This window comes from Mus musculus, chromosome 12 (genome assembly GCF_000001635.26).
Source record: "Mus musculus strain C57BL/6J chromosome 12, GRCm38.p6 C57BL/6J".
NCBI classification, from domain to species: domain Eukaryota; kingdom Metazoa; phylum Chordata; class Mammalia; order Rodentia; family Muridae; genus Mus; species Mus musculus.
Genome location: NC_000078.6, coordinates 80,462,280 through 80,486,360, shown reverse-complemented (window position 1 = coordinate 80,486,360; position 24,081 = coordinate 80,462,280). Strand labels below are relative to the sequence as shown.

At 41.9% G+C, this 24,081-nt stretch overlaps 1 protein-coding gene across 6 annotated transcripts in view; it reads right to left on the bottom strand.

Moving 5' to 3' along the window:
• Exd2 (exonuclease 3'-5' domain containing 2) overlaps nt 1–23,266 on the bottom strand; it is a 35,041-nt gene extending 11,775 nt beyond the window's left edge. For 2 of the 6 annotated variants that reach the window (XM_030247011.1, XM_030247012.1), the window contains exons 1-5: nt 23,081–23,148; nt 10,173–10,638; nt 6,969–7,095; nt 5,650–5,906; nt 1,989–2,115 (exon numbers count right to left, since the gene is read on the bottom strand). In XM_030247011.1, the coding sequence (XP_030102871.1) occupies nt 1,989–2,115; nt 5,650–5,864 (342 nt within the window). In that variant the 5' untranslated portion in view covers nt 5,865–5,906; nt 6,969–7,095; nt 10,173–10,638; nt 23,081–23,148. Of the gene's footprint in view, nt 1–1,988; nt 2,116–5,649; nt 5,907–6,968; nt 7,096–10,172; nt 10,639–23,080 lie in introns of all 6 variants that reach the window. The other 4 variants (NM_133798.3, XM_011244225.2, XM_006516415.4 and 1 more) reach the window with 4 other exon arrangements.
• Between the last annotated feature and the right edge of the window lie 815 nt (nt 23,267–24,081).

Genomic DNA, 24,081 nt, shown 5'->3' with positions numbered 1-24,081 from the left:
GGTGGTACACACCTTTAATTCCAGCACTAGGGAGGCAGAAGCAGGCGGATTTCTGAGTTCGAGGCCAGCCTGTTATACAAAGTGAGTTCCAGGACAGCTAGGGCTACACACAGAAACCCTGTCTCCAAAAACCAAAAACCAAAAAAAAAAAAGAACCAGACAGACAAGAAAATTTCCAGCAGTTACAGCTGTGAGCCACCCTGCCCAGCTCCATGTGACATGATTCTATCAATATTCATCCATGCTAAAGTTGAGAAACTGGCACATGAGAAGGAGCTCTGAGGAAAAAGAGGTGATGCAGGGAACGGAAGGAAAGCAGAAACCCTTCCCACTCTGTGTCAACAGCCTGCAGCCTAAGCAGAGACAGAAGCTGTCTCAATAGAGTGTGCTCAGGGTGCAGCTAAAGGTGCTGGCTCGGCAGCTTTCCTACCAGACCTGTGGGAAAGCCAGGGGCAGCTACAGTGAGTCTGTATTCCTACAACTCCCACCCCAAGACACGAGACAGAGGCAGGACACTAGGAGACTGTCTCAAGGATCAATGCGGGGGATCCAATAATCCAAAAAGAATATGTTCTTTAAAAAAAAAAAAAAGGAGGATAGTAAATGTCAAAGAAAATAATCTGGCTGGGCGTGGTGTTGCACGCCTTTGATCCCAGCACTCCGGAGGCAGAAGCAGGTGGATTTATGAGTTCGAGGCCAGCCTGGTCTACAGAGTGAGTTCCAGGACAGTCAGGGCTATACAGAGAAACCCTGTCTCAAAAAAACAAAAAACAAAACAAAACAAAAAAAATAATCTGAGGATTCTTTCCTGAACTGGAGACAAGAACATCCAGACAGAAAGGGTCCACTAAGTCCTACTACTGTGCATAAAATCTGGCCTCTACTCATGTTTAGCATCAAGGATTTCACACAAGGAAGGAAAGAACTTCCAGAAAGAACAGTCACACACTCAAATGTTCAAAACCAGAATACAAGGAGTACAGCCTTAAAAGTTCTGCAAGAAAATGGCTTCTGCCCTAAACTGCTATTAGGCATACGACTGGCTAAGAGAGGGAACTCACTTGTCCTTTCAGACATGCAGGGTAACAAGAGGACAGAGCCATGGGACTTAGACAAACTTGGGATCCAGTATGGAAGAGAAGTGAAGGGAGCCATGGACAGACAGAAGAAGCGAGTTTCAGACTGCAGTGTGCAGCAGATCTGCAGAGCCAATAATCCTGAGCAGAAAAGAGCTGCAGGAAGACAGCAGAGGGCCATAGAGAGACAATGGTGGGTCGGAGGAAGAGAGCAGAGGGCAGAGCCATAGGGGAATACCAGAGGGCAAAAGGACACAGGAGGACAGCAGAGGGACGTAAGGACAGAACCATAGGAAACTGGGCATGTGTGTTTAGTCTCTCAATGCATTTCAGAGAGTCAAGAGCTGGGGTTAAGTCAGTAGTGTGCAGAAAACTAAGAGAACAAAAGTACAAATCATATATCCTGGGAAAACAAAGTATTATTCTTGATGAACGTGGAGTATCTATTTATACTGCAGAGATGTGTTAGGGAACAAATTCTTGTTTGAGACTCAGGAACTGGAAGAACCCTAAGTCATATATATGTATAAGAAGTCAAAACATACTACGTAAAAATAAGAAAGAATGATACATGGATATAGTCTAAAAGTACAATGGTAATTACCAAAAAGAAATTAAAATGGTCACCTCTGGGTAGAAGAGCAAAAGAAGGAAGGCGGTGGCAAAGGCAGAGAACTGCTTACTGTTTCTTATGAGATTTATAGCATTTTAAAAAATGTTTATGCATTTGTATTCCTGGAAAAAAGCACATTTTCTGACACATTAAAAGTAATACACCATAGGGACTCTAATGTCATTTAAGCAGCATGACCATTATTGTCTTGAGTGTCACTTGACAATAAGTCTACTTTAAGGCCTCTCTGCCTGATGCTTGCATTGAAGACTAGAACCAACTCCTCTGATCACAAGTACCTGGTCTTCAGTAAGATTCTCAGCATCCCAGTTGCTGCAACGAAGTAGAAGGGACTTGTCAAGTGGGAAGTTCAAAATAGTCTCAGCAAGTGATTTCAGGCTAAGCCCATTACAGAGTATATTGTTTCTACAAGAAATAAATAAAACCATGTATCAAAACCAGGCAAATGGCATAGGAAAAACTTTAAATGACCAATAAAAAGAGGGCAAATAAACATGAGACATCAAAGAAAATGGTGATTTGCTATCAGATTGCAGTGTTTTGTTTTGTTTTAAAACAAGTACATCTAATATCAATAGAGCATAAAAATCAATTAGGCTCATACAAAATGTGTAAACTAGACATCTTTATGATTGTTATGAAAAAGTTTAACAATATGTAACTATCAAAAACTCAAATACAAACATTCTCTGATCTAGCAATTGCTTTTCTGGGAGTTTATCCAAAGGACAATGATACTTAAGTAGCTATTCACTGCAACACTACGTAGCAAGGAGAAGTGTAAACAGACTATCTTTCCATGGTGCTCATGCCTAATGTTCTCATGTGTGAAGAAAAATGACAAGGCTGTTTTCCCGGGGGGGGGGGGGGGGGGAGACGGTAAGAGTATAAAAACAAGCAATTGTTTATTGTTTCTGTTCTTCAAAACGTCCTGATTGAAACTGCTGCAGGGTGCTGGAGAGATGACTGAGGACCCAGACTGGTTCCCAACACTCACATGGCAGCTCCCAGCCATCTGTAATCCCAGTCCAGGGAGTCTGATGCCCCCTCTGGCCTCCTCAGGCACTGCACACATGTGGAGTACTTACACAGATGCAGGGGAAACACTCACACACATAAAGTAAACATAAATAAATCCTTTTAGAAATTGGTATGGGGTAACAGAAAGGATCTTCTTGGTCTTCTGAGATTAGAGACTAACAGAGAGATTTATATGGAATTCAGAAAACATCAGTGGGCCAGGGAGCTAGCATAGGGCAAAGGCATCTCCCACTAGTCCTGACAACCTGAGTTTAACCCCCAATCCCCATACCACACCAGAAGAGGGCATCGGATCCCATTACAGACGGTAGTGAGCCTGTGGTTGCTGGGAATTGATTGAACCCAGAACCTCTAGAAGAGCAAGCAAAAAGTGCTCTTAACTGCTGAGCCATCTCTCCACATGTCCTCGGGACACACGCTCTCTCATACACAGAGAAACTAAATTTTAAGTAAAGAGAATGAAATTCACATACACACAGAAAACATTAAGAGAGAGTGTGGTGGTACATGCTTATAATTCCCAGACCAAGATCGTGCTCAGTTACATGGAATTCGAGATCAGCAGGGCTACGCCAGACCTTAGTCATTTATTCATTTAAAATGTTTTAAATCTTTGCACGTGTATGTACATGTGCGTGTACATTCATTTGAATGCAGGTGAAAGTGTAAAGACCTGGGCTAGAGAGATGGCTTAGAAACCTAAGTGAGAGAGCCAAATGATTATGGCAAAATTATAGTGATATGATTATAATGATAGTTAACATTAAAAGTCATATAATGCTGTATATAACATATAGTATTCCTCAATTCTTCATACTGCTTAATCATTTAATCCTTACACCAACCCTATAAGGTAAGATTATTATCTCTATAAATAAGAGACAGTGGGGTTTAGTACCTTATAAAGCCCACACAGCTGGTAACCAACAGCACTAACAATCCAGACATGCTCCTGACTCAACTTCTTACCCACTATATACAGAAGAATGCAGAGAGGCCTAGTGAAATGCAGCTTTTGGCCCATGTGGTGGTGGCACATGCCTTTAATTCCAGCACTCCAGAGGCTGAGGCAGATGGATCTCTGTGAATTAGAAGGCAGCCTGGTCTACAACCTGGTAAGCTCCAGGACAGCCAGGGCTGTTCTGTTACATAGAGAAGAAACCCTGTCTCAAAAACCAACCAAACAACAAAAAAGAAATAATGCCACTTTCTTCTTTAGTTCAAACTTCGAAGAGTTTTAATTTTTATAATAATATTTTCATATAAAATTGGGAAAAAATATACTTCACTAAAAAGGTTAAAAAGGAAGCCAGGCGTTGGTGGCGCACGCCTTTAATCCCAGCACTCAGGAGGCAGAGGCAGGAGAATTTCTGAGTTCGAGGCCAGCCTGGTCTACAGAGTGAGTTCCAGGACAGCCAGGGCTATACAGAAAAACCCTGTCTCAAAACACCAAAAACAAAACAAAACAACAACAACAAAAAAAACAGAATTAAAATTCACTTATGCTCAAAAATTCAGACAGGCACAGGTTTTAATTAAGTCTTCTCTGAGATTACGACACTCTCCCACCTTATAGTAACAGTTTCATTTAAGAGAGGACAGGAGGTTGTTTCTGTTCCTGTCAGTATAAATGATGACTGTGGTTTCTGGAGAGATGGTCCAACAGTTAAGAGCATTTGATGCGCCAGGCGTGGTAGCACACTCCTTTAATCCCAGCATTTGGGAGGCAGAGGCAGGCTGATTTCTGAGTTCGAGGCCAGCCTGGTCTACAGAGTGAGTTCCAGGACAGCCAGGACTACACAGAGAAACCCTGTCTCAAAAACCAAACCAAACCAAACCAAACCAACCAACCAACCAAATAAACAAACAAAAAAAGAGCATTTAATGCTCTTGCAGAGAACCCACATTTAGTTCCCAACTCCCACACAGTCACTCACAAAACTCTGAAATGCCAGTTGCAGAGGTCCCAATGTCCTCTGGCCTCCATAAACATACATGCAGGCAAAACACACAAATACATAAAAGGAAATAAATAAATTTTAAGGAAATAAATAATTGACATAAGAGAACTGTGTATTCCACGTGATCCCCCAAAAAGATGAGGTGAAATTGGTCCCCCAGAAGGAAAAGCTAAGATGGGAAGTTTCTCTCTCCAACTCAAGGTTAAGGCTGACCATAATTTGGGCCTAAAGCAGGGTTTGCACACTTAAATGCTGACTAGAAGTTAGGCTTACCAAGGAGTGGTGAGGACTTGGGAAGTTAAATTGAGTATGCACAGGTCTAGAGAGATGGCTTAGCAGTTAAGAGCACTGACTGCTCTTCCAGAGGTCCTAGGTTCAATTCCCAGTACCTACTGGCAGCTCACAACTGTCTGCAACTCCAAAGATCTGACACCGTCACACAGACATACATACAGACAAAACACCAATACACATAAAATAAAAGTAATTAAATTATTTCTTAAAAATTGAGTATGCACATCAAAAAGGAAAAGACCAAACCTGGCCCACTGTTACCACCTACAACTCTGGACTCTGAGGTCAGAGGTTATGTAATTTCTGAAAACTTACACAAATAGAGATTCTTATATCTAGTCTTCTGGATTTAAAACAGATTTCACACAGGAAAAAAATAAACAAAGCAAACAGTTTTAACTTAGCCAGTGGGTCACTGGTTTATAACCTCCCCTTTACAGGTGATTACAGTTTCATCAAAAAAGAAATTTTAGCCAACTAAACTTTCTCAGACATTGGTATGTTTCCTCACAAATCCAGTATGCATTTCCAAAGCCTTTAGGTTTCTAACAATTTTAAATGCTTCATTATTGATCGCTAGTTAACTACAGCTCATAAACAATGCTTGCCCCCACAGGAATCCTGGCATGCATGCAAACCGTACCCCTGCTTCATGGCTAGGTAGCGAAGGTCCAGACATCCCCTGACAATGAGACCATAATCCTGTAGAAGCTTGTTGGCATCTTCTGAACATCCCACTCCTACTTTTAAGATAGCACCATCTGCCAATATATCCAAAAGCGTCCTGGGTAGTGTTCTGCCTCCATATATCAGCCTGGGCAAGCGAACCAGTGCACAGAAGCCACTTGGGGAAGCCATCTGTAGGAGTGACAAAGGACTGGCTTTGCCTTCCAAATTCACCTGTAAAAGAACAAAACAGCATAGTTCACATCCTTGCACAGCTGTATGACAAAACAAAACTCTGGCCAAAGCAAAACAAAAAACCAGCAGCAGCAACAACAAAACAATATAAGAGATACATCCTTAGCTTACCAAAGGGAGCAGCAGAATGGATTGGAAGTTAAACGCAATGAGCGCCTGTTCTAAGAGATATGGGGTCTTATAAAGCAGCAGTCTGAATAAGCGTCACAGGGCCAACTCTGGGCCCTGAAATCTGATCAGTCTATAAATAGAGACTGGCTGACTCAGGAGCTCTGGGGCACACACTTTCAGTCAGAGGATGTGCATGGCCTTTGCTTCTAATCCCAGCATGGAATATGGGGTATTCTATGAGTTTAAGGCCAGCCTGATCTACATATTGAGCTCCAAGTCAGCCAAAGCTATATAGTGGGGCCCTGATTCAAAAACACAAAACCAATATCAGTGCAGAGCAGTACACAGCTCTGCCAGTATAACTGATCCTGGTGGGACAAAGTCATAGGCGGAGTTCATCAAAACGGAAACAAAGCACAAATGCTGAACATAGGTAGGACCTTTCTCTCTTAAGAGAAGAAAATCACTATGCATGTTATCTCTACATTTACGTCAATCTTTAATCTTTTGGGTGTCATAGATAACTTTGAGAAAATGCTGAAAGAATGGTATCCCAGAAAAACATACATACAAAATTTGTTCCTATTTTAAAGGATTCCTTTTAAGGTTTAAGGATTCTGAAAGCAATCCACAGAACAGATGAAACCAAATAAATTCCTTTTCATTTTTCAGGAAAAGAAAATTTCAGCCTATAGGTGACACAGCTTACCAACTATAATGGGATTAACAGCATTATAACTCAAACTCAGTGTCTATAACAGTAGTTCTAAAGGGAGAGTGATTTTACCCCTGAAGAGAAATTTCAGCCTGGAGAAATCTCAGTCATCACAGAGGAAGAAGAGCCTATGTAGGAATCTAGCCGGTAGAATGCAGATACTGGTGGGCATCCAACAGTACACATCCTGCAAGCTACTCACAACACAGACTCACCTGCCAACCATGGCGGTACTGGGAAGGCTGAGGAAGCCTGCCTGCTCTGACCTTGTTTGAGGCTCACATCACACAATGCATACAGAATTATGGATGGCACAGCCCTTAGCCTCAGGAACGTTAGAACCTTTCAGGAAGAAGAGACATACAGACCAAGCTCTCACATACAGAAAATGGCATGATAAATACCTTAAGTGTCATAAGTTCCTGGAGAAGAACTATATTATACTTGAGACAATCAAGATTACCAAGAGAAAGCAGTCAACACCACAAAGAATTGCTACTAAAGACAAAATGTAAGAGTCTTTGCCCTAAGTTCTACCTTTCTATTCAGCATAGCACAGTTAAATTTGGTGACTTAACTCACCAAAGCCTGAGAATTTCTTTCTAGGCACTGTTTTACCAAGTGGGTCATTTGTATATCTCCTCAGGAGAAAGCTGGTGCCATGTGTGGTAACATACCTTTGATTCCCCTACACTTAGGAGGTGTAGGCAGGTGGATCTCTGTGAGTATGAGGACAACCCGATCTACATAGCGAGCAAGAGAGCACAAAAGAAAATAAATAGCATAAAACATCTTAAAAGAAAATTTCTCCAGGTAGTGGTGGTGCACGCCTTTAATCCCAGCACTAGGGAGGCAGAGGCAGGTGGATTTCTGAGTTCGAGGACAGCCTGGATTACAAAGTGAGTTCCAGGACAGCCAGGGCTATACAGAGAAACCGTGTCTCAAAAACCAAAAAAGAAAATAAAAATTTCAAAATGATAAAAAAATTCTTTTTTTTTTTTTTTTTTAAGATTTATTTATTTTATTAATGTAAGTACACTGTAGCTGTCTTCAGACACTCCAGAAGAGGGAGTCAGATCTTGTTACAGATGGTTGTGAGCCACCATGTGGTTGCTGGGATTTGAACTCCTGACCTTCGGAAGAGCAGTCGGGTGCTCTTGCCCACTGAGCCATCTCACCAGCCCCGATAAAAAAATTCTTATATCCAGACAGCTTTATGAATCCCAAGCTGAATCCAGACTCAACTTAGCACATTCTCACAGTTATAAAAAAAAAAAATCAGATTATCTACAAAGAATCAATAAAATAGAGTGGCAATTATCTTCAACAGCAACAATGGAAACCAGAAAACAATGAAATTCAGTCTTGAAAATGACAAAGCTAAAATACTACACTCAGAGAAAATATTTTTACAAAACTTTGAAAAAAAGGCATTTTTAGAACAATGAGTATTTTATTATCAATAGGTACCAGAAATAATTTCTAAAAAATTTGGCATAAGGATTAGGCGTAGTATGTGTGACTGTCATCCCAACACTTAGGAGGTTGAGACAGGAGGACTGCAAGTTCCAGACAAGCCTTAACAATGTAGTAAGTACTAGGCCAGTCATAACAATAGACAACATCTGTATCAAAAGCGCCAACCTATACCCAAGAGTAAGAACGACTTTAAAAGTCAGGAATAAAGAAAAGGGAGAGGACTCAGTGGTTAAAAGCACCTGCTGCTCCTACACAGGACCCAAGTTGTGTTCTCAAGTGGGACTGACTGTTCATGGCAGCCTATAACTCTAGCCCCAGGGGATCCAAAGCCTTCTTCAGACCACTGCTGGTACCTGCACACACACACATAACACATAAAATAATATAAATTTCTTTTTTTTTAAAAAAAAAAGAGGAATAGAGGAGAATATAATTCTCATACTAAAATGGAAGGAGACCAGAGGATCTAGACTTTTCAGCTTGCATGGGCTACACCATGAAGCCCAGTTTCAAAAAAACACTAGGAGCTGGGAGACAGCCCAAAGGTAAAAGTACTAGAAAAGAAAACGTAACAACCAGAGGGTAACCTGGAACCCACATAAGAAGCCAATGCAGCAGTGCGTATCTGTCCTCCCAGCTCCTCAGAGAGGAAGGCAGAGACAGAGGACCACCTGGAAACTTTTAGTGTTATTCTTTGTGATAGTGCCTATTTTTTCTTTATAATCTTGGTTACCTTGAGTATAAAATATCCCTCCTCCTCCTTCTTGTGACACTGTGTTTGATAAATCCTTTGAAAATACCTTTAGAGCCATGGTAGTTACCATGGCATTTTCTACATGTATGAACTTGGTCTGTATGCCTTCTCCTGCATAAGAAGTTCTAAGTCCTTAAGGCCAGGGCCATGGCTTCCCTATCCGAAAAGTTGTCCTCTGACCTACACATGTATGTACAGCACAGCACACATGCACTGGCATATACATACACACACACACACACACACACACATATATATATATATATATATATATGAGAATACACAAACCACCAAAACACAAATTTAAGAAAAACAAACCTCAAAAAAAGAAAAACTGTCTTAAGAGCTAAGGATGTAGCTCAGCTGGTAGATCACTTGGCGAGCATGTGTGAATCCCTGGGTCTGACCCATAGTGTGGCACACAGAGGACATGGTGGCACACACATATCCATAAATAGTCTTCTTTTACAAGAGTATTAACAAACCAGTAGTGTAGTAAACACCTTTGAACCATACTTAGGAGGTAAAGGTTACTCCCAGCTACATATCAAGTTCAAGGCCAGCCTAGATTTTGCCTTCAAAAACAAACTGAAAACAAAAACTAAAATAGGTAGGGAGTGTGGGAGTGGGGTTTGTTTGTTTGTTTTTTAAGACTGAGCCTTTCTTTATAACCCAGGTTGGCCTCAAATTCACAATGTAGCCCAGCATAGTCTTGAACTTGCTCTGACTCTCTTGCCTTAGCACTCCAGGGTGCTGAGGTCACAGGTGTGCACCACCACACCTAGCTAGGAGCTGGTATTTGATGAACACTTGCTGTAAGTTAAAACTGTACTTAACCTTTATAGTGATTATTTACTTGAGTACTTAGAGTGTGTCACTAGAAGTGGGCGCCCTTACATTCCTATTACAAATAAGTAGAAAGACTTGGAAATCTAATTAATTAGCTTGCCCAGTTCAGTAAAAATGAAACTCATGAAGGCCCACCTGACTCCAGAATAACAACTCTAAGGTCACCCCTATCCAGAGGACATCAGCATCACCTGCTAAGGTATACTTACAAGAAAGTCGAGAACAAAGTAATTCTCTTTGAGCTCAGTCTATTCTTGGCCACCCCCCCCCCCTGGCCCAAATCAGGAAAGCTAATGAGATTCTTTTTCAGCTTTTAAACTCATGCTTTTTAACTCACCCATTCACAGTCAATTCCAAGTACAGGAAAATCTTCCAACTCTCTTTTAAGAAAGGGCTGGATTTGATTCCACTCTGCCTCCTGAGATACCGTCACCACCTCTGCCTGGAGTATCCTCTCCTCCCATGAGGCTCTGGGTGCTCTCAGGGCACCAAAGGGTAGCTGGTCATCTTCTGGAGGGGGCCACTCCCTCCCACCAGGCACTTGCTGCTGTGGCTGTGGATGCTCTGGCTGTGGCTGTGGCTGTGGCTGTGGCTGTGGCTGCGGCTGCTGCGGCTGCTGTGGCTGCTGAGGCTGCTGCTGCATCACTCTGCTTGTCTTACTCCATCTACGCTGGATGCCTTTCCACAGGACAAATCCCCCCATGGCCACACCCAGAAGGGTGGTCACTGTCAAAGCCACTAAATTTTGTCTAGACATCTTTAGCCTTTCACTTTTTAGGAAAGCATTTCACTGATCCTACAATCTGCAAAACAAACATCAAAAATATATTTATAAATAGAATACAAATTTAGACATAGACAAATTTTCCCCTAAAAAAGTCCAGATCTCTGTGCCCATAAACTTAAAAAACAAACAAACAAAAAAAACAAGTTTTGATACAAAAGTGTTAAGATTTAATTTCTCCCTCCACATGCGCATGAGCAACCACTCACACACACACACACACACTCCCACACAAATAAACTTAATTTTAAACACTTTTTAGCTCAGTGGTAGATGGCTTGCCCAGCATATTCAAAGTCTTCGGTATAGCCTCCAGCACTGAAGATTTTTTAAATAATAAATAAATAAATAAATAAATAAATAAATAAAATGGTAGTGATACACACCTGTAATCCCTGCATTTGGGAGGCAGAAAAGGGAAGAGTAGGAATTGTCTCCAAAGAGTTGGAGAGCACAAGGCTGGAGAGATAACTCAGTGGTAAGAGTGCTTGTTAACTTCGTAGAAGACCAGAGTTAATTCCCAGCACCCATGTTTGTACTTAAGACAGAGTCCAAGTTCATATCATTCTCATTAAAAGGGAATCCAGAGACAAGAAGCTCAACTAAGACCAATTCAGTGGGGAAATCTGTCAGAAGCAGGGAGAGTCAATCACAGAAGTGATTTACACAGTCCATGTGTTTCTAACACAGAAAACAAAGAGAATTTCTAGGGAAAACCAGAGCCTAGAATTCAAACAAACCAACCAACCAACCAACCAACCTCTAAAGTCAGTAAGAATACTTCATAGAAGCTAGGCACACAGCTGTAATCCCAGAAGTATTAAGACTGAGAAAGGACAGCAAGTTTGAAGCCTGGGTTACCTACCAAATTCTAGACTAGCCAGGTCTACAGACACAGATCCTGTCTCACAACAACAACAACAACAAAAAGGCTGGTAAAGGAGCCGAGGTCTCTCAATAATCTCCCCACACCCAGCTGACCTGAGAACTTCCACAAGACCCCATCTCCCACAGGTCACACCAGCTCCCAATAGTACCACACTGGGGTACACTCCTTTACCACATCCAAACTACAGTAACTACTTTCTTTCTTTTTTTTTTTTTCTTTCTTCGAGACAGGGTTTCTCTGTGTAGCCCTGGCTGTCCTGGAACTCACTCTGTAGACTAGGCTGGCCTTGAACTCAGAAATCTGCCTGCCTCTGCCTCCCAAGTGCTGGGATTAAAGGCGTGCGCCACCACACCCGGCCAGTAACTACTTTCTGAGAATATTCAAGATAAAACACATATTCAACATAAACCTCATTTTAAAAATCCTTTTCAAAAAATGACAGCTGGGTGGTAGTGGTGCACACCTTTAGTCCCAGCACTTGGGAGGCAGAGGCAGGTGGATCTCTGTAAGTTCCAGGTCAGCCTGGTCTACAGAGCTAGTTCCAGGACAGCCAAGCCAAGCCAGAGAAACCAGATCTCAAAAACAAACAAACAAACAAACAAACACAAACAAAAAACACCAAACAAACAAAAACAAAAAGCAAAGGAAAGAAATTAGCTACCCAGACATCCCCAACAGACCCTGAAGAATTGGAGAAAATATTTATTTGCAAGCCATGTATCTGTTAAGGTCAGGTGTTTAGAATATAAACTCTTATAACTCAGTAATAAAAGACAAGTCAACCAATTTAAAAAAAACCTCACTTGAGACTATGACTAGAAATCTGAAAGACAACTGAGCAATGGCCAAATAGCACATGAAATGCTCTTCAACATCATTAACCATTAGGAAAATTGCAACTCAAAACCACAATGATGTAATGCTTCAAAACCACTACCATATCTCTCAAAAAGGCAGATAAAAAGAACTGGCAAGTTTGTGAAAAAATGAGAAACTCACACACTGTCCGTGGAAATGCCAAACGGTGCAGTTGCTTTGGAAAACAGCCTGGCAGGTCCTCAACAGTTAAGCATAAAGACACCACAGGGCTCCAAGTTCCATTACATCCACGCATAGAAGGGAATGCAAACACATCCACAGAAAGTGCACAGCAACACTGTCTGTAACCGCCCCAAGGTGGAAAGAACCCAAAGCCTATTAACTGGTAAGGCACATAAAACAGCTTTGCTACAGGTTGTGAGTTGAGCTGTGTCTTCCAAAAAGGTATGTTGACATTCTAGCCCCCAGAACCTGTGACTGTGCCCATATTAGGAAATAGGGTCTTCCTTGTGTTATCAAGATAAGACAAGGTCATACTGGTGTAGAGTGGGCCTTAATCCAGCGTGACTGGTATCCTACAGCAAAAGAAAGACAGAGAGTCAAAAGTGACAGACACATGGGAAAGAAGGCTGGAGAAGATGGAGACAGAGACTGAAGTCATGCAAACATAGGAAAGCCACAGGTCTTTATCACTAGAAGCTAGAAGGAAAGGAACAACTCTCCCATACCCAACACCCCACCAAGGAGACAGTACAGTCCTCCTAACACCTTAATCCTTAATTATGCACCTCTAATTTCCTGAACAGTGGGAGAATTGGTTTCCATTATTTTAACCCATCCAGTTTGTGGTCCATTAACACAGTCTTAGAGATGGAGAGTGGTTAAGAGCACCTGTTGCTCTTTCAGAGGACCAGAGTTTGATTTCCAGCATCCCTATCAGATGGTTCACAACTGCCTTCAAGTCCAATACCCTCTTCTGGTATTTTCAAAAGTGCACACACAAAACACTGTGAGACTATGCCGGGGCCTAGCAAACACAGAAGTGGATGCCCACAGTCAGCTAATGGACGGATCACAGGGCTCCCAATGGAGGAGCTAGAGAAAGTACCCAAGGAGCTAAAGGGATCTGCAACCCTATAGGTGGATCAACATTATGAACTAACCAGTACCCCGGAGCTCTTGACTCTAGCTGCATATGTATCAAAAGATGACCTAGTCGGCCATCACTGGAAAGAGAGGCCCATTGGACACACAAACTTTATATGCCCCAGAACAGGGGAACGCCAGGGCCAAAAAGGGGGAGTGGGCGGGTAGGGGAGTGGGGGTGGGTGGGTATGGGGGGGACTTTTGGTATAGCATTGGAAATGTAAATAAGCTAAATACCTAATAAAAAATGGAAAGAAAAAAAAAACAAAAAAAAAAAAAAAAAAAAAAAAAAACAAAACACACAAGCACAATTAAATTTTTAAAAGAAAGATATATGTCATAGAATAGACTTTTATTAAGCAATACAGTCCTGATATATATTCTACTAGGCACAAACCTTAGAAACATGTTAAATAAAGAAGCTAGTCACAAAAGACAAGACAGAGAGATAAGGAGTTCCCTACAAATGGGGCATAAGGAATTTGGGGGTTGGGGAATGACTTTTATATAGATCAGGTTTTATGAGGGGGTAATAAAGGTGTTCTAAAACTAAAATGTGGTGAGGGTGGCATAATTCTATGACTATACTAAATATCATCAATTTGTATACAATGGGTAACAAATTGCATGACGTATAAATTATACCGCACTAAAGCCATTAAAATACTATTTTTAAAAATTGGTTCTAAAATTAAATCTGAAAAAGAAACTAAAAATAGCCCACTTATAAAATAAGGCCACGGGGACAGAGAGATGACTCAGCAGAGCCAGTGCTCCCTGCTCTCCCAGAGGCCCTGCATCAGTTTAAAGAACCTGTCAGGCAGCTTACAACTGCCTTTAACTCAGGGCCTGCACATATACACATGTGTGCACACACACACATACACGTAAATATTTTAAAAAGCAAAAGAACATGTGAGCAGATGAAGTAGACCTTTCAATAATATAAGATAATCATAAAATTTACCTTACCAGATATCAAAAGGCATTAATGCCAATTTTGAAAACAGGCCAGAGAATAATACAGAGTCCAGAAACAGATTTTGTGTGTCTATAAAAAAAATTAATTAATAAATGATAAATATGGAGTTTCAGATTTATGGCTCAAAAATAGGCCAAATACTTACAGAAACACGGTTTGGGAAACAGTGCCACACACTACACACCAATTCTAGAGAAAGTAAAGAAAAACTAAAACACCTAAAAAATCTTAGGCGAGTTGAACCTGATGTTGTAGACCTGTAATCCCAGCACTCAAGAGAGTAAGGTAGGAGAGTGAGAGTTCAAGGCTTGCCTGGGATCTCTTGAGTTCAAAGCCAGCCTGGAAAGAGTTCCAGGGCAGCCAGGGCTACACAGAGAAATCTATCTCAAAACAAAAACAAGAACAAAAAATTTCAAAAGAATGTTTTCTCAACACATCATAGCCCTTGCACTTACAGAATGAGAACAGTAATGGAAATAAAATGAGTTAAATTCAGGCTGGAGAGATGGCTCAGTGGTTAAGAGCACTGGCTGTTCTTCCAGAGGTCCTCACCATATGAAGGCTCACAACCATCTGTAATGGGATCTGATGCCCTCTTCTACTGAAGATAGCTACAGTGTACTCACGTACATAAAATGAATGAATAAATCTTTTTAAGGGCTGGAGAGATGGCTCAGTGGTTAAGAGCACTAACTGCTCTTCCAGAGGTCCTGAGTTCAAATCCCAGCAACCACAAGGTGGCTCACAACCATCTGTAATGATAGGATGCTCTCTTCTGGTGTGTCTGAAGATAGCTACAGTGTACTTACATATAATAAATAAATTAATTAAAAAAAAAAAGATTTTTCTTTTCTTTTCTTTTTTCTAAAGATTTATTTATGTATATGAGTACACTGCAGCTGTCTTCAGACACTCCAGAAGAGGGTGCCAGATCTCGTTACCGATGGTTGTGAGCTACCATGTGGTTGCTGGGATTTGAACTCAGGACCTTCGGAAGAGCAGTCAGTGCTCTTAACCGTTGAGCCATCTCTCCAGCCCGAAAAATCTTTTTAAAAAAGAGAGTCAAATTCATTATACAAAGGTATGAAACTGTCTAATAGTAAAAAACATTTAAACTTCCTTTTTAAAACATTCTTAAAAATAAACTACAGGGGACTGCTCAGCAGTTAAGAGAACTGACTACTTTTCCAAAGGTCCTGAGTTCAATTCCCAGCAACCACATGGTGGCTCATAACCATTTGTAATGTGATCTGGTGCTCTTCTGGGGTGTCTGAAGACAGCTACAGTGTACTCACAAAAATAAAGTAAACAAAGAAACAAACTAGAGGGGAAAGAGCCTTCTCTGAACACAGAATGTTTCATTCTTAGCACAGCAGACATTTAGGGCTGGAAGAACTGTGCTGGGGCAGGGGTTGGGGGGAGAAGAGGTTGGAGGGGAGACCCTATCCTGGGCACTGCAAAATGTTCAGCACCACGATCCCTGGCACCTCCTCACTGAGGCTAATGATAGCACCACTTCAGTTAACCGAAACTCTCTGGATGTTGTCCAGTGGTCTCTGGGAGTCAAATATCTCTCAGCTGAGAACCACTAGGATAGAGACCAATAGCCACACAGCACAAATACACACAGCCAAAATCAATAGAGGAAAACAAAATGCAAAACTTTATTTCTATGACTATTCAACATGGTTAAAGAACAAGTCTTAACTTTAAAAATTAGTGTGATGGGAGTAAATATTAAAACATACATATCTGGGGACTAGAGAGTTGGCTCAGTAGTAAGACTATTTGTTGCCCTCCCAGAGGACCTGAGTTCAGTTCCTAGCACCCATGCCCAGTGGCTCAAAGTCACCTGTAACTCCAGCTCTAGGGGATTCCATGCCCCCTTCCATCCTCTCCAGGAATCTGCACTTATGTACAGACACACACACACATACATACAATTTAAAATACAATAAATTTAAAAATAAAGCCAGATACAGTAGTGTAAACCTTTAATTTCAATACTCTGGAGGTGGAGGCAGACATAGCTCTGTGAGTTCAAGACTACATAGCAAGTTCCAGACTAGCCAGAACTATATAGGGAAATCTATCTCAGAAATAAAATAAGGTCACCTTCTAGTCACCTGCCTTGAGAGGCTAATTGAAGGTTGATTCCATTGCATCAGAAAATAAACCTCTTGCTTTTGCATTGAAAAATAAAATAAAATAGAATAAAATAAAATAAAATAAGGGCCTAGGGAGATGGCTCAACAGTTAAGAGCTTGCACTTCTCTTGCAGAAAACCTAAGTTTGGTTCCCAGCATGCATGTCTGGCGACTCACAATCTCCTGTAAATCTAGCACAAGAGCATCCTATGTGTCTGGGTCCCTTCTATACCTGCACTTATGTGCAAATACCCACACATGAACACACAAATACATGGTTAAAAATAAAACAAGTCTTTTAAAAATATAAAAATTTAAAATAAAGTAAAATAAAATGTACGCAGCTACATGCCCGTAATCACAGCACTGGAAGTAAAGCCAAGAGGAGGATGAGTTTAAGGCTGGCCTGAGCTGAGATCCTGTCTCAAAAGTAACTAATGAAAATATATAAGAGTAAAACTGAGACCATAAAACACCACTATAAGTCAATAAGAAAAGATCAGTTCAATTTCGATGCAAAGTAGTATTTCTCTTTTTTCTTTTTCTTTCTTCTTTTTTTTGTTTGGTTTTTTTTTGGTTTTTCGAGACAGGGTTTCTCTGTGTAGCCCTGGCTGAACTGGAACTCACTTTGTAGACCACCTGGCCTCGAACTCAGAAATCCGCCTGCCTCTCTCTGCCTCCCAAGTGCTGGGATTAAAGGCGTGCGGCACCACTGCCCAGTGCAAAGTAGTATTTCTCAAAAAAAAAAAAAAAAAAAAGACATACACGTGGCCAACTATGAAAAGACTTCAATCCCACTAGTAATTGAGACTATAAATATAAAGCAAAACCCCAATGAAAAATCATCTTTCATCCTTCAGACTGACAAAGAACAGTGATATCCAGCATGTGTGGTGGCGCACGCCTTTGATCCCAGCACTTAGGCAGAAACAGGTAGATCTCTGTGAGTTCAAGGCCCATCTGGTCTTTAGTATGAGTTCCAGGACAGCCAGGGCTACACAGAGAAACCCTGTCTTGAAAAAAAAAAAAAACATACAAACAACAACAAAATCAAAACCAAAGCCTAGGAGAGGCAGGTATTTTGACAGATGATTTGAAGGCAAAATGGTATTATTAGATCTCCAAAGCCTCCCACCCAGCAATTTTACCCACAGGGATCTATGTCCAGAAATGTCCATATGGGCACACAGAACCATGTGGACGGATGCTTATGGCACTGGGTAAGTGGAAAACAAGAAACCTACTAAATTTCGCATGGTATGGAATGTCTGCATGATGTGGAGTTTAAAGAATAAGTAGAAAGAGTAGGCTTGTCTCTGCAGATGGGCAAAATCATTTTAGTAACCATTTTTAAAAATAAATCAAGTTACAGAGTATGTACAATATGTCATATTTATAAAAGTACACATTTGTAAGTCTAATGATTTTTTTCTTATTCACTTTTTTATTAGTTCTTAGAGAAGTTCATATAATGTACTTTGATTCTACTCACCCCCTTTCATCTCCTCTCAGATCCAACCCTTCAATAAACTCTTACATATATATGTATGTGTCTATATGTACATATATATGTGTGTGTGTGCATATATATGTGTGTGTATATATATATATATGTGTATGTATGTATGTATGTATGTGTGTGTAGATAGATAGATAGATAGATAGATAGGCTGGGCATGGTAGCACATTTCTATATTCCCAGCACTCAGGAAGCAGAGGTAGAGTTCTCTGTAAGTTGAAGGCCAGCCTGGTCTGCATAGTGAGTTCCAAGGCAGCCAGGGAGACATAGAGAAGATCCTGTCTCAAAAGCAACCAAGAGAAACAACAATATGTGTGTAGCATCTGAGGCAGCCAGAGAGGGACTGGAGTTACAGATGACCATGTGGGTGCTAGGAATCCAGTGTGGATCCTCCAGAAAAGCACTGAGTTCTCTCTTGCCTCCCAACTGATTTTTGTGAGCCAGGATCCCACTATGTAGCCCCAGCTGCCCTGGAACTGAGAGACCCACATGCTTCTGCCTCCCCACTGCAGGATTAAAGGTATGTGCTGCCATGTCCAGCAATAAATGTGATTTTTTTTTATTTTAAAAAATTTTTAAATAGGAGCATTTATTCCCAGAACTCTAGAGGCAAAAGCAGGTAGACTTCTGTGAGTTTGAGGCCAGCCTTGTCTACAAAGTGAGTTCCAAGACAGCCTGAGCTGTTGCACAAAAGACCCTACTCAAAAAACAAACAACAGGGCTGGAGAGATGGCTCAGTGGTTAAGAGCACTGAATGCTCTTCCAGAGGTCCTGAGTTCAATTCGCAGCAACCACATGGTGGCTCACAACCACCTCTAATGGAATCCGATGCACTCTTCTGGTGTGTGACTGAAGGCAGCTACAATGTACTCATATAAATGAAAATAAATTAATAAAAACAACAACAAAAGAATTTAAAACAGGGCTGGAAAAATGGTTCAGCACTTAAGAAACTTGCCGCTTGGGCTGGAGAGATGGCTTAAGAGCACTGGCAGCTGCTTCATTTTCCAGTACCCACATGGCAGTTTACAACCACCTATAACTCCAATTCCAAGGGATCCAATACCCTCTTCTGGCTTTCCAGATATATATATGCAGACAATACACATATACAGAAATAAAAAAGACAAAATTTAAATAAAAGAGAGAGACTTCTGCTCTTTCAAAGGATCCAACTTCGGTTTCTATCATCTACACTGGGCACCTTACAACAGCCTGTAACTCCAGTTTCCGGAGATACTGTGCTCTCTCTGTCATGAGCTTGGGTGCTTGGGCATGCTCCCTCATGATCTCTCCTCCCTCTCCCCCCTCCCCCCACACCAAGGTGTACATATAAAAGAATAAAGGTTTTTTTCTTTTTTCTTTTTTTTTTTTTTTTTTTTGGTTTTTTCGAGACAGGGTTTCTGTGTAGATCTTGGCTCTCCTGGAACTCACTCTGTAGACCAGGCTGGCCTCGAACTCAGAAATCCGCCTGTCTCTGCCTCCCAAGTGCTGGGATTAAAGGCGTGTGCCACCACTGCCCAGCTAAGAATAAAAATTTTTAAAAACCCAGCTGGACATGGTGGTTCAGGCCTTTTCCCAGGAGGCAGAGACTATCTGTAAATTCAAGGCCATCTAGGACTATACAGTGAGACCTTGTCTCAAAAAACAAATCCACAAACATTTCTTTCTTCTTTTTTTTTTTTAAGTAAAGATACAGATGAGAAGAGAGTATTCAAAGAGGATGTTTTGTTTAAATATTTTACATGACTTTTAAAGATCATATATATGGACTGCAATTTTAAAAAGTATTTTAGAGTATGCTTTGAAAACAAACTAGCCGGGCAGTGGTGGCACATGCCTATAATCTCAGCACTTGGGAGGCAGAGGCAGGCAGATTTTTGAGTTCAAGGCCAGCCTGGTCTACAGAGTGAGTTCCAGGACAGCCAGGGCTACACAGAGAAACCCTGTCTTGAAAAACCAAAAAAAAAAAAAAAAAAAAAAAAAAAGAAAGAAAGAAAGAAAGAAGGAAAAGGAAACAAACTAAACTTGACTAAATACTTTTTCTTTATAACTTTTTTACTATGCTTTTTAATTTAGATAATTATTAAAACTTTTTAGTTGCTATCTCTTTTATCATCACAATACACATAAATAGGTAGTATACATGTATGAAAATGTTATAATAAAATTCATTATTGTATATAATTATTTCAGTTAGCACTTGCATATAGTGAATATTCAATTATATGTAGATATTAGTTAAGTCAATGATAACCAAGCTACTGTCCATAGAACCACTAAGATTAGATATAGAGTTGGGGTATAAGGGGGATAGAAAGCTCTCGTTAGGAAAAGAAAACAGAATAGTTATAGATGGATGAGGTGGGGGCTAGAACAGGAGAATCAAGTGGGAAGAGGTAGGGAATATGGGGGAGACAATTAAAATTAGTATGGAAACCAAATACAATAGAAGCTTCCTACAATAAATAAATATATAAAGATGATCTAAATATAATAGCCAAATAATGGGGGAGACAGAGTCCCAGCCAGGTACCTTGTCACCAAATGAAGCTTCTGGTACTAGGACTGGGTTACACCTAATTGAATTGTTGGCCAAAGACGTCTCATCCCCAAACAACTGAGTCTGTTGCCAAGACTATGGGTTGCTCTCCAGAAACTAACTCCAAAGCCCCACTGCTGAACTCACTGAACATGGAGAAACAAGCTAGCGCCCACGTAGAGCCTTCACCCCTATGGTTTAGTGCCTTTGGTACAGGAAGGAAAGTACTCTACATGCCACCAAAAGAGAAACATCAAGCCAGCCACAAATCCTCTGATCTACAGTGGCGTCCTGCCTCCAAAATATGCTAGGGCAGTGGTGACAACAAAGCTCATGGAATAACTGACCAACATCTCATCTGACTTAAAGCTCCCTCTCTGAGATGGAACCTATACCCAACATTGCTTGTGGTGACCAACAGCAAGAAACTAGATAATCCAGGGACCTGGGTGAGAACAAATACCACTCTTCATAAAGGGGGAGGCAGTAAAATGACTCCTAATGACATACTGCTATACTCCTAGATCAGTTCAGCTTTTATCAAGAGTTTTCTCCTGTAGCAGAATGTGAATACTGAGACCCACAGCTGGACACTGTGCAGAGTGACTGTGATGGTTTGTATATTCTTGGGCCAGGGAATGGCACCATTTGGAGGTGTGGCCTTGTTGGAATAGATGGGTCACTGTGGGCGTGGGCTTAAGATCCTCACCCTAGTTGCCTGGAAGTCAGTCTTCCACTAGCAGCCTTTGGATGAAGACATAGAACTCTAAGCTCTGCCTGCACCATGCCTGCCTGGATACTGCCATGCTCCTACCTTGATGATAATGGACTTAACCTCTGAACCTGTAAGCCAGCCCCAATCAAATGTTGTTTTTATAAGACTTGCCTTGGTCATGGTGTCTGTTCACAGCAGTAAAACCCTAACTAAGACAGTGACAAACCTCGAACACTCAGCTCTAAATGTGGTGCCTCCCATCAAACCCTTCCCCTCAGGGCTTAGGGACCCCACACCCCAAAGAGGAGGTGGAAAGAGTGTAAGAGCCACAGGGGATGAAGGACACTAAAAAACAAGACCCTCTACATGAACTCAACAAAGCTCATAGGAACTCATGAGAGGCTGGGGCTTCATGCCCAGGGCCCACGCAGGAGTTCAACAGGTCCTCCACTAAGTTACAGCTTCCAGTTTAGTGTTTTTATGGGATCCCTGAGGATTCAAACAAGCAGGTCTCTGACTCGTATGTCTTCTCTTGGTGTCTTTGCTGTTTGTCTTGTCCAATTTTGATTTGATGGTTTTATTTAGCTTATATTTTATTTTGTTCGATTTTATTATAACCCCTTAGAAGCCTGTTTGTTTTCTAATTGAGACAGAAAGGGAGTGGATTCGGATGGGAAGGGAGGTGGGGAGGAACTGGAAGGGGTGGAGGAAGTGGATACCACAGTCGGAATATATTATGTGAAGAGAAAAAGATGTATTTTCAACAAAATAATTCAACAGCACCAGCTACTTTTCCAGAGGACGCAAATTCAGCTCCTAGCACACTCCCTCCCACCAGGCAGCTCACAGGCGGCTGCAACTCCGGCTCCAAATAACGCACACACATAAACAAAAATAAATCTTGACTTAATCCCAGCACTTGGCAGAGGCCAACAGATCCCTGAGTTCCAGGCCAGAAAGGGCTACATAGCGAGAGACCCTCCCCCTCCCCACTACTCCAGTTCTTTAAAAAAGAAAAAAAAAAAAAGAAAAAAAGAAAAAAAAGTTACTAAAAACAAAACAGTTCTGTGTTTCTAAGGAATGGTTACATAAGGGAATTTGCGTCCAATCGTGTACCAAAGCTTATAAATACTTGAGTTGTCTGAATTTTGGTGAACAGCTGTCCATTTTTAATAAATAAGATTTAAAGTTCTAGTTTGATCTGCCCCGCCAAAAAAAAAAAGCCAAAGCCAAAGGTGAAAAGCCAAAGCCAGAGGTGGTGCCCAGCAAATCGACGGGCGGCGAGCGATGTGGCCCCGCAGGTCCCGGGTGGGGCGGGTCCCCCGAAGCCCGGAGGAACCCCGGCGGGGGCTGCTTTTTAACTGACGAGGTCAGAAAGCCTTGAAGGGTTGGTGGATGCTCCTGACGAGGAGACGGGCGGATGGAAAGGGGCGGCCCGGGAAGGCTTGGGGACCAATGGCGGGACGAGTCCTCCCCGAACCTGAGGGCTCAACCGCCCACACCGAGAGTGAGGGGCCAAGAGGCCGCGCCTCAGGGCGGGGAGAGGGGCAGTGCCAACAACGCCTGGGCACCTCTGCAGCCCAACAGTCGCCCACGCGCAAAGTGGTCCCTTCAGCATCACCACCCTCTCGAGCCGCGCTGGAAACCCCTCTGCCTGCCACACAACCCCAGAGAGGACTTTGCCAACCCGAGCTTCCCTTACCTGCGGCCTCCAGCCTCGACCGAACACCTGCGGCACCCCACGCTGACAAGCTGGAACCCCCGCGGCGGTCTGGGCGCACCCACCCGGATGCATAAAAGCCGTAGCCACTTCCGGCCCAGTGGCTGGCCAGGAGGATACAACCCCCGTGGTGTGTGCCTATGGGCCGCGCCATTTTGTACGGAAGCCGCTAGGGCAGCATTTCCTCCCCAGGTTCTCGGTTAAAGGATGGGGAAGGAGGGTTATAATTGCGAAGACTTAATGTCTTCAGAAAAGTGGTGTTTTCTGAGATGCCGCTTCGTCTTTTGGTTTTGGCTTTGAAGGAAGAAGCCTATTGAACTTTCGCTCACAAATGCAACACAGGACATTTTTTCTCTTTTACCCAGGGTAGCGTTTCTCCACTACATTAATTTTCTTATTTTTTTTCCATTTTTTTATTAGGTATTTAGCTCATTTACATTTCCAATGCTATACCAAAAGTCCCCCATACCCACCCACCCCCATTAATTTTCTTATATTCGAGCGGGAAAATAAGGAAACTGTTTACAGAATGTGCTCTTCATTCGCGTTATATATTATAGCCATTAATCTCTCTCTCTCTCTCTCTCTCTCTCTCTCTCTCTCTCTCTCTCTCTCTCTCTCTCTCTCTCTCTCTCTCTCCCTCTCTCTCTCTCTCTCTCTCTCTCTCTCTCTCTCTCTCTCTCTCTCCCCTCTCCCCATCTCCCTCTCTCTCCCTCCCTCTCCCTCTCTCCCTCTCCCCTCTCGTACATGTCTGAAGATGCCAGAAGAGGGCGTTGAGCCCCTGGAAAAGATTTATAGAGCCGGCGTGGATTTCTGAGTTCGAGGCCAGCCTGGTCTACAGAGTGAGTTCCAGAACAGCCAGAGCTACACAGAGAAACCCTGTCTCAAAAAACCAAAAAAAAAAAAAAGAAAGAAAGAAAAGAAAAGGAAAAAAAATTATAGAAAGTGTTGAGCTATTGTGTGGGGGCTGTTAATTGAACCTG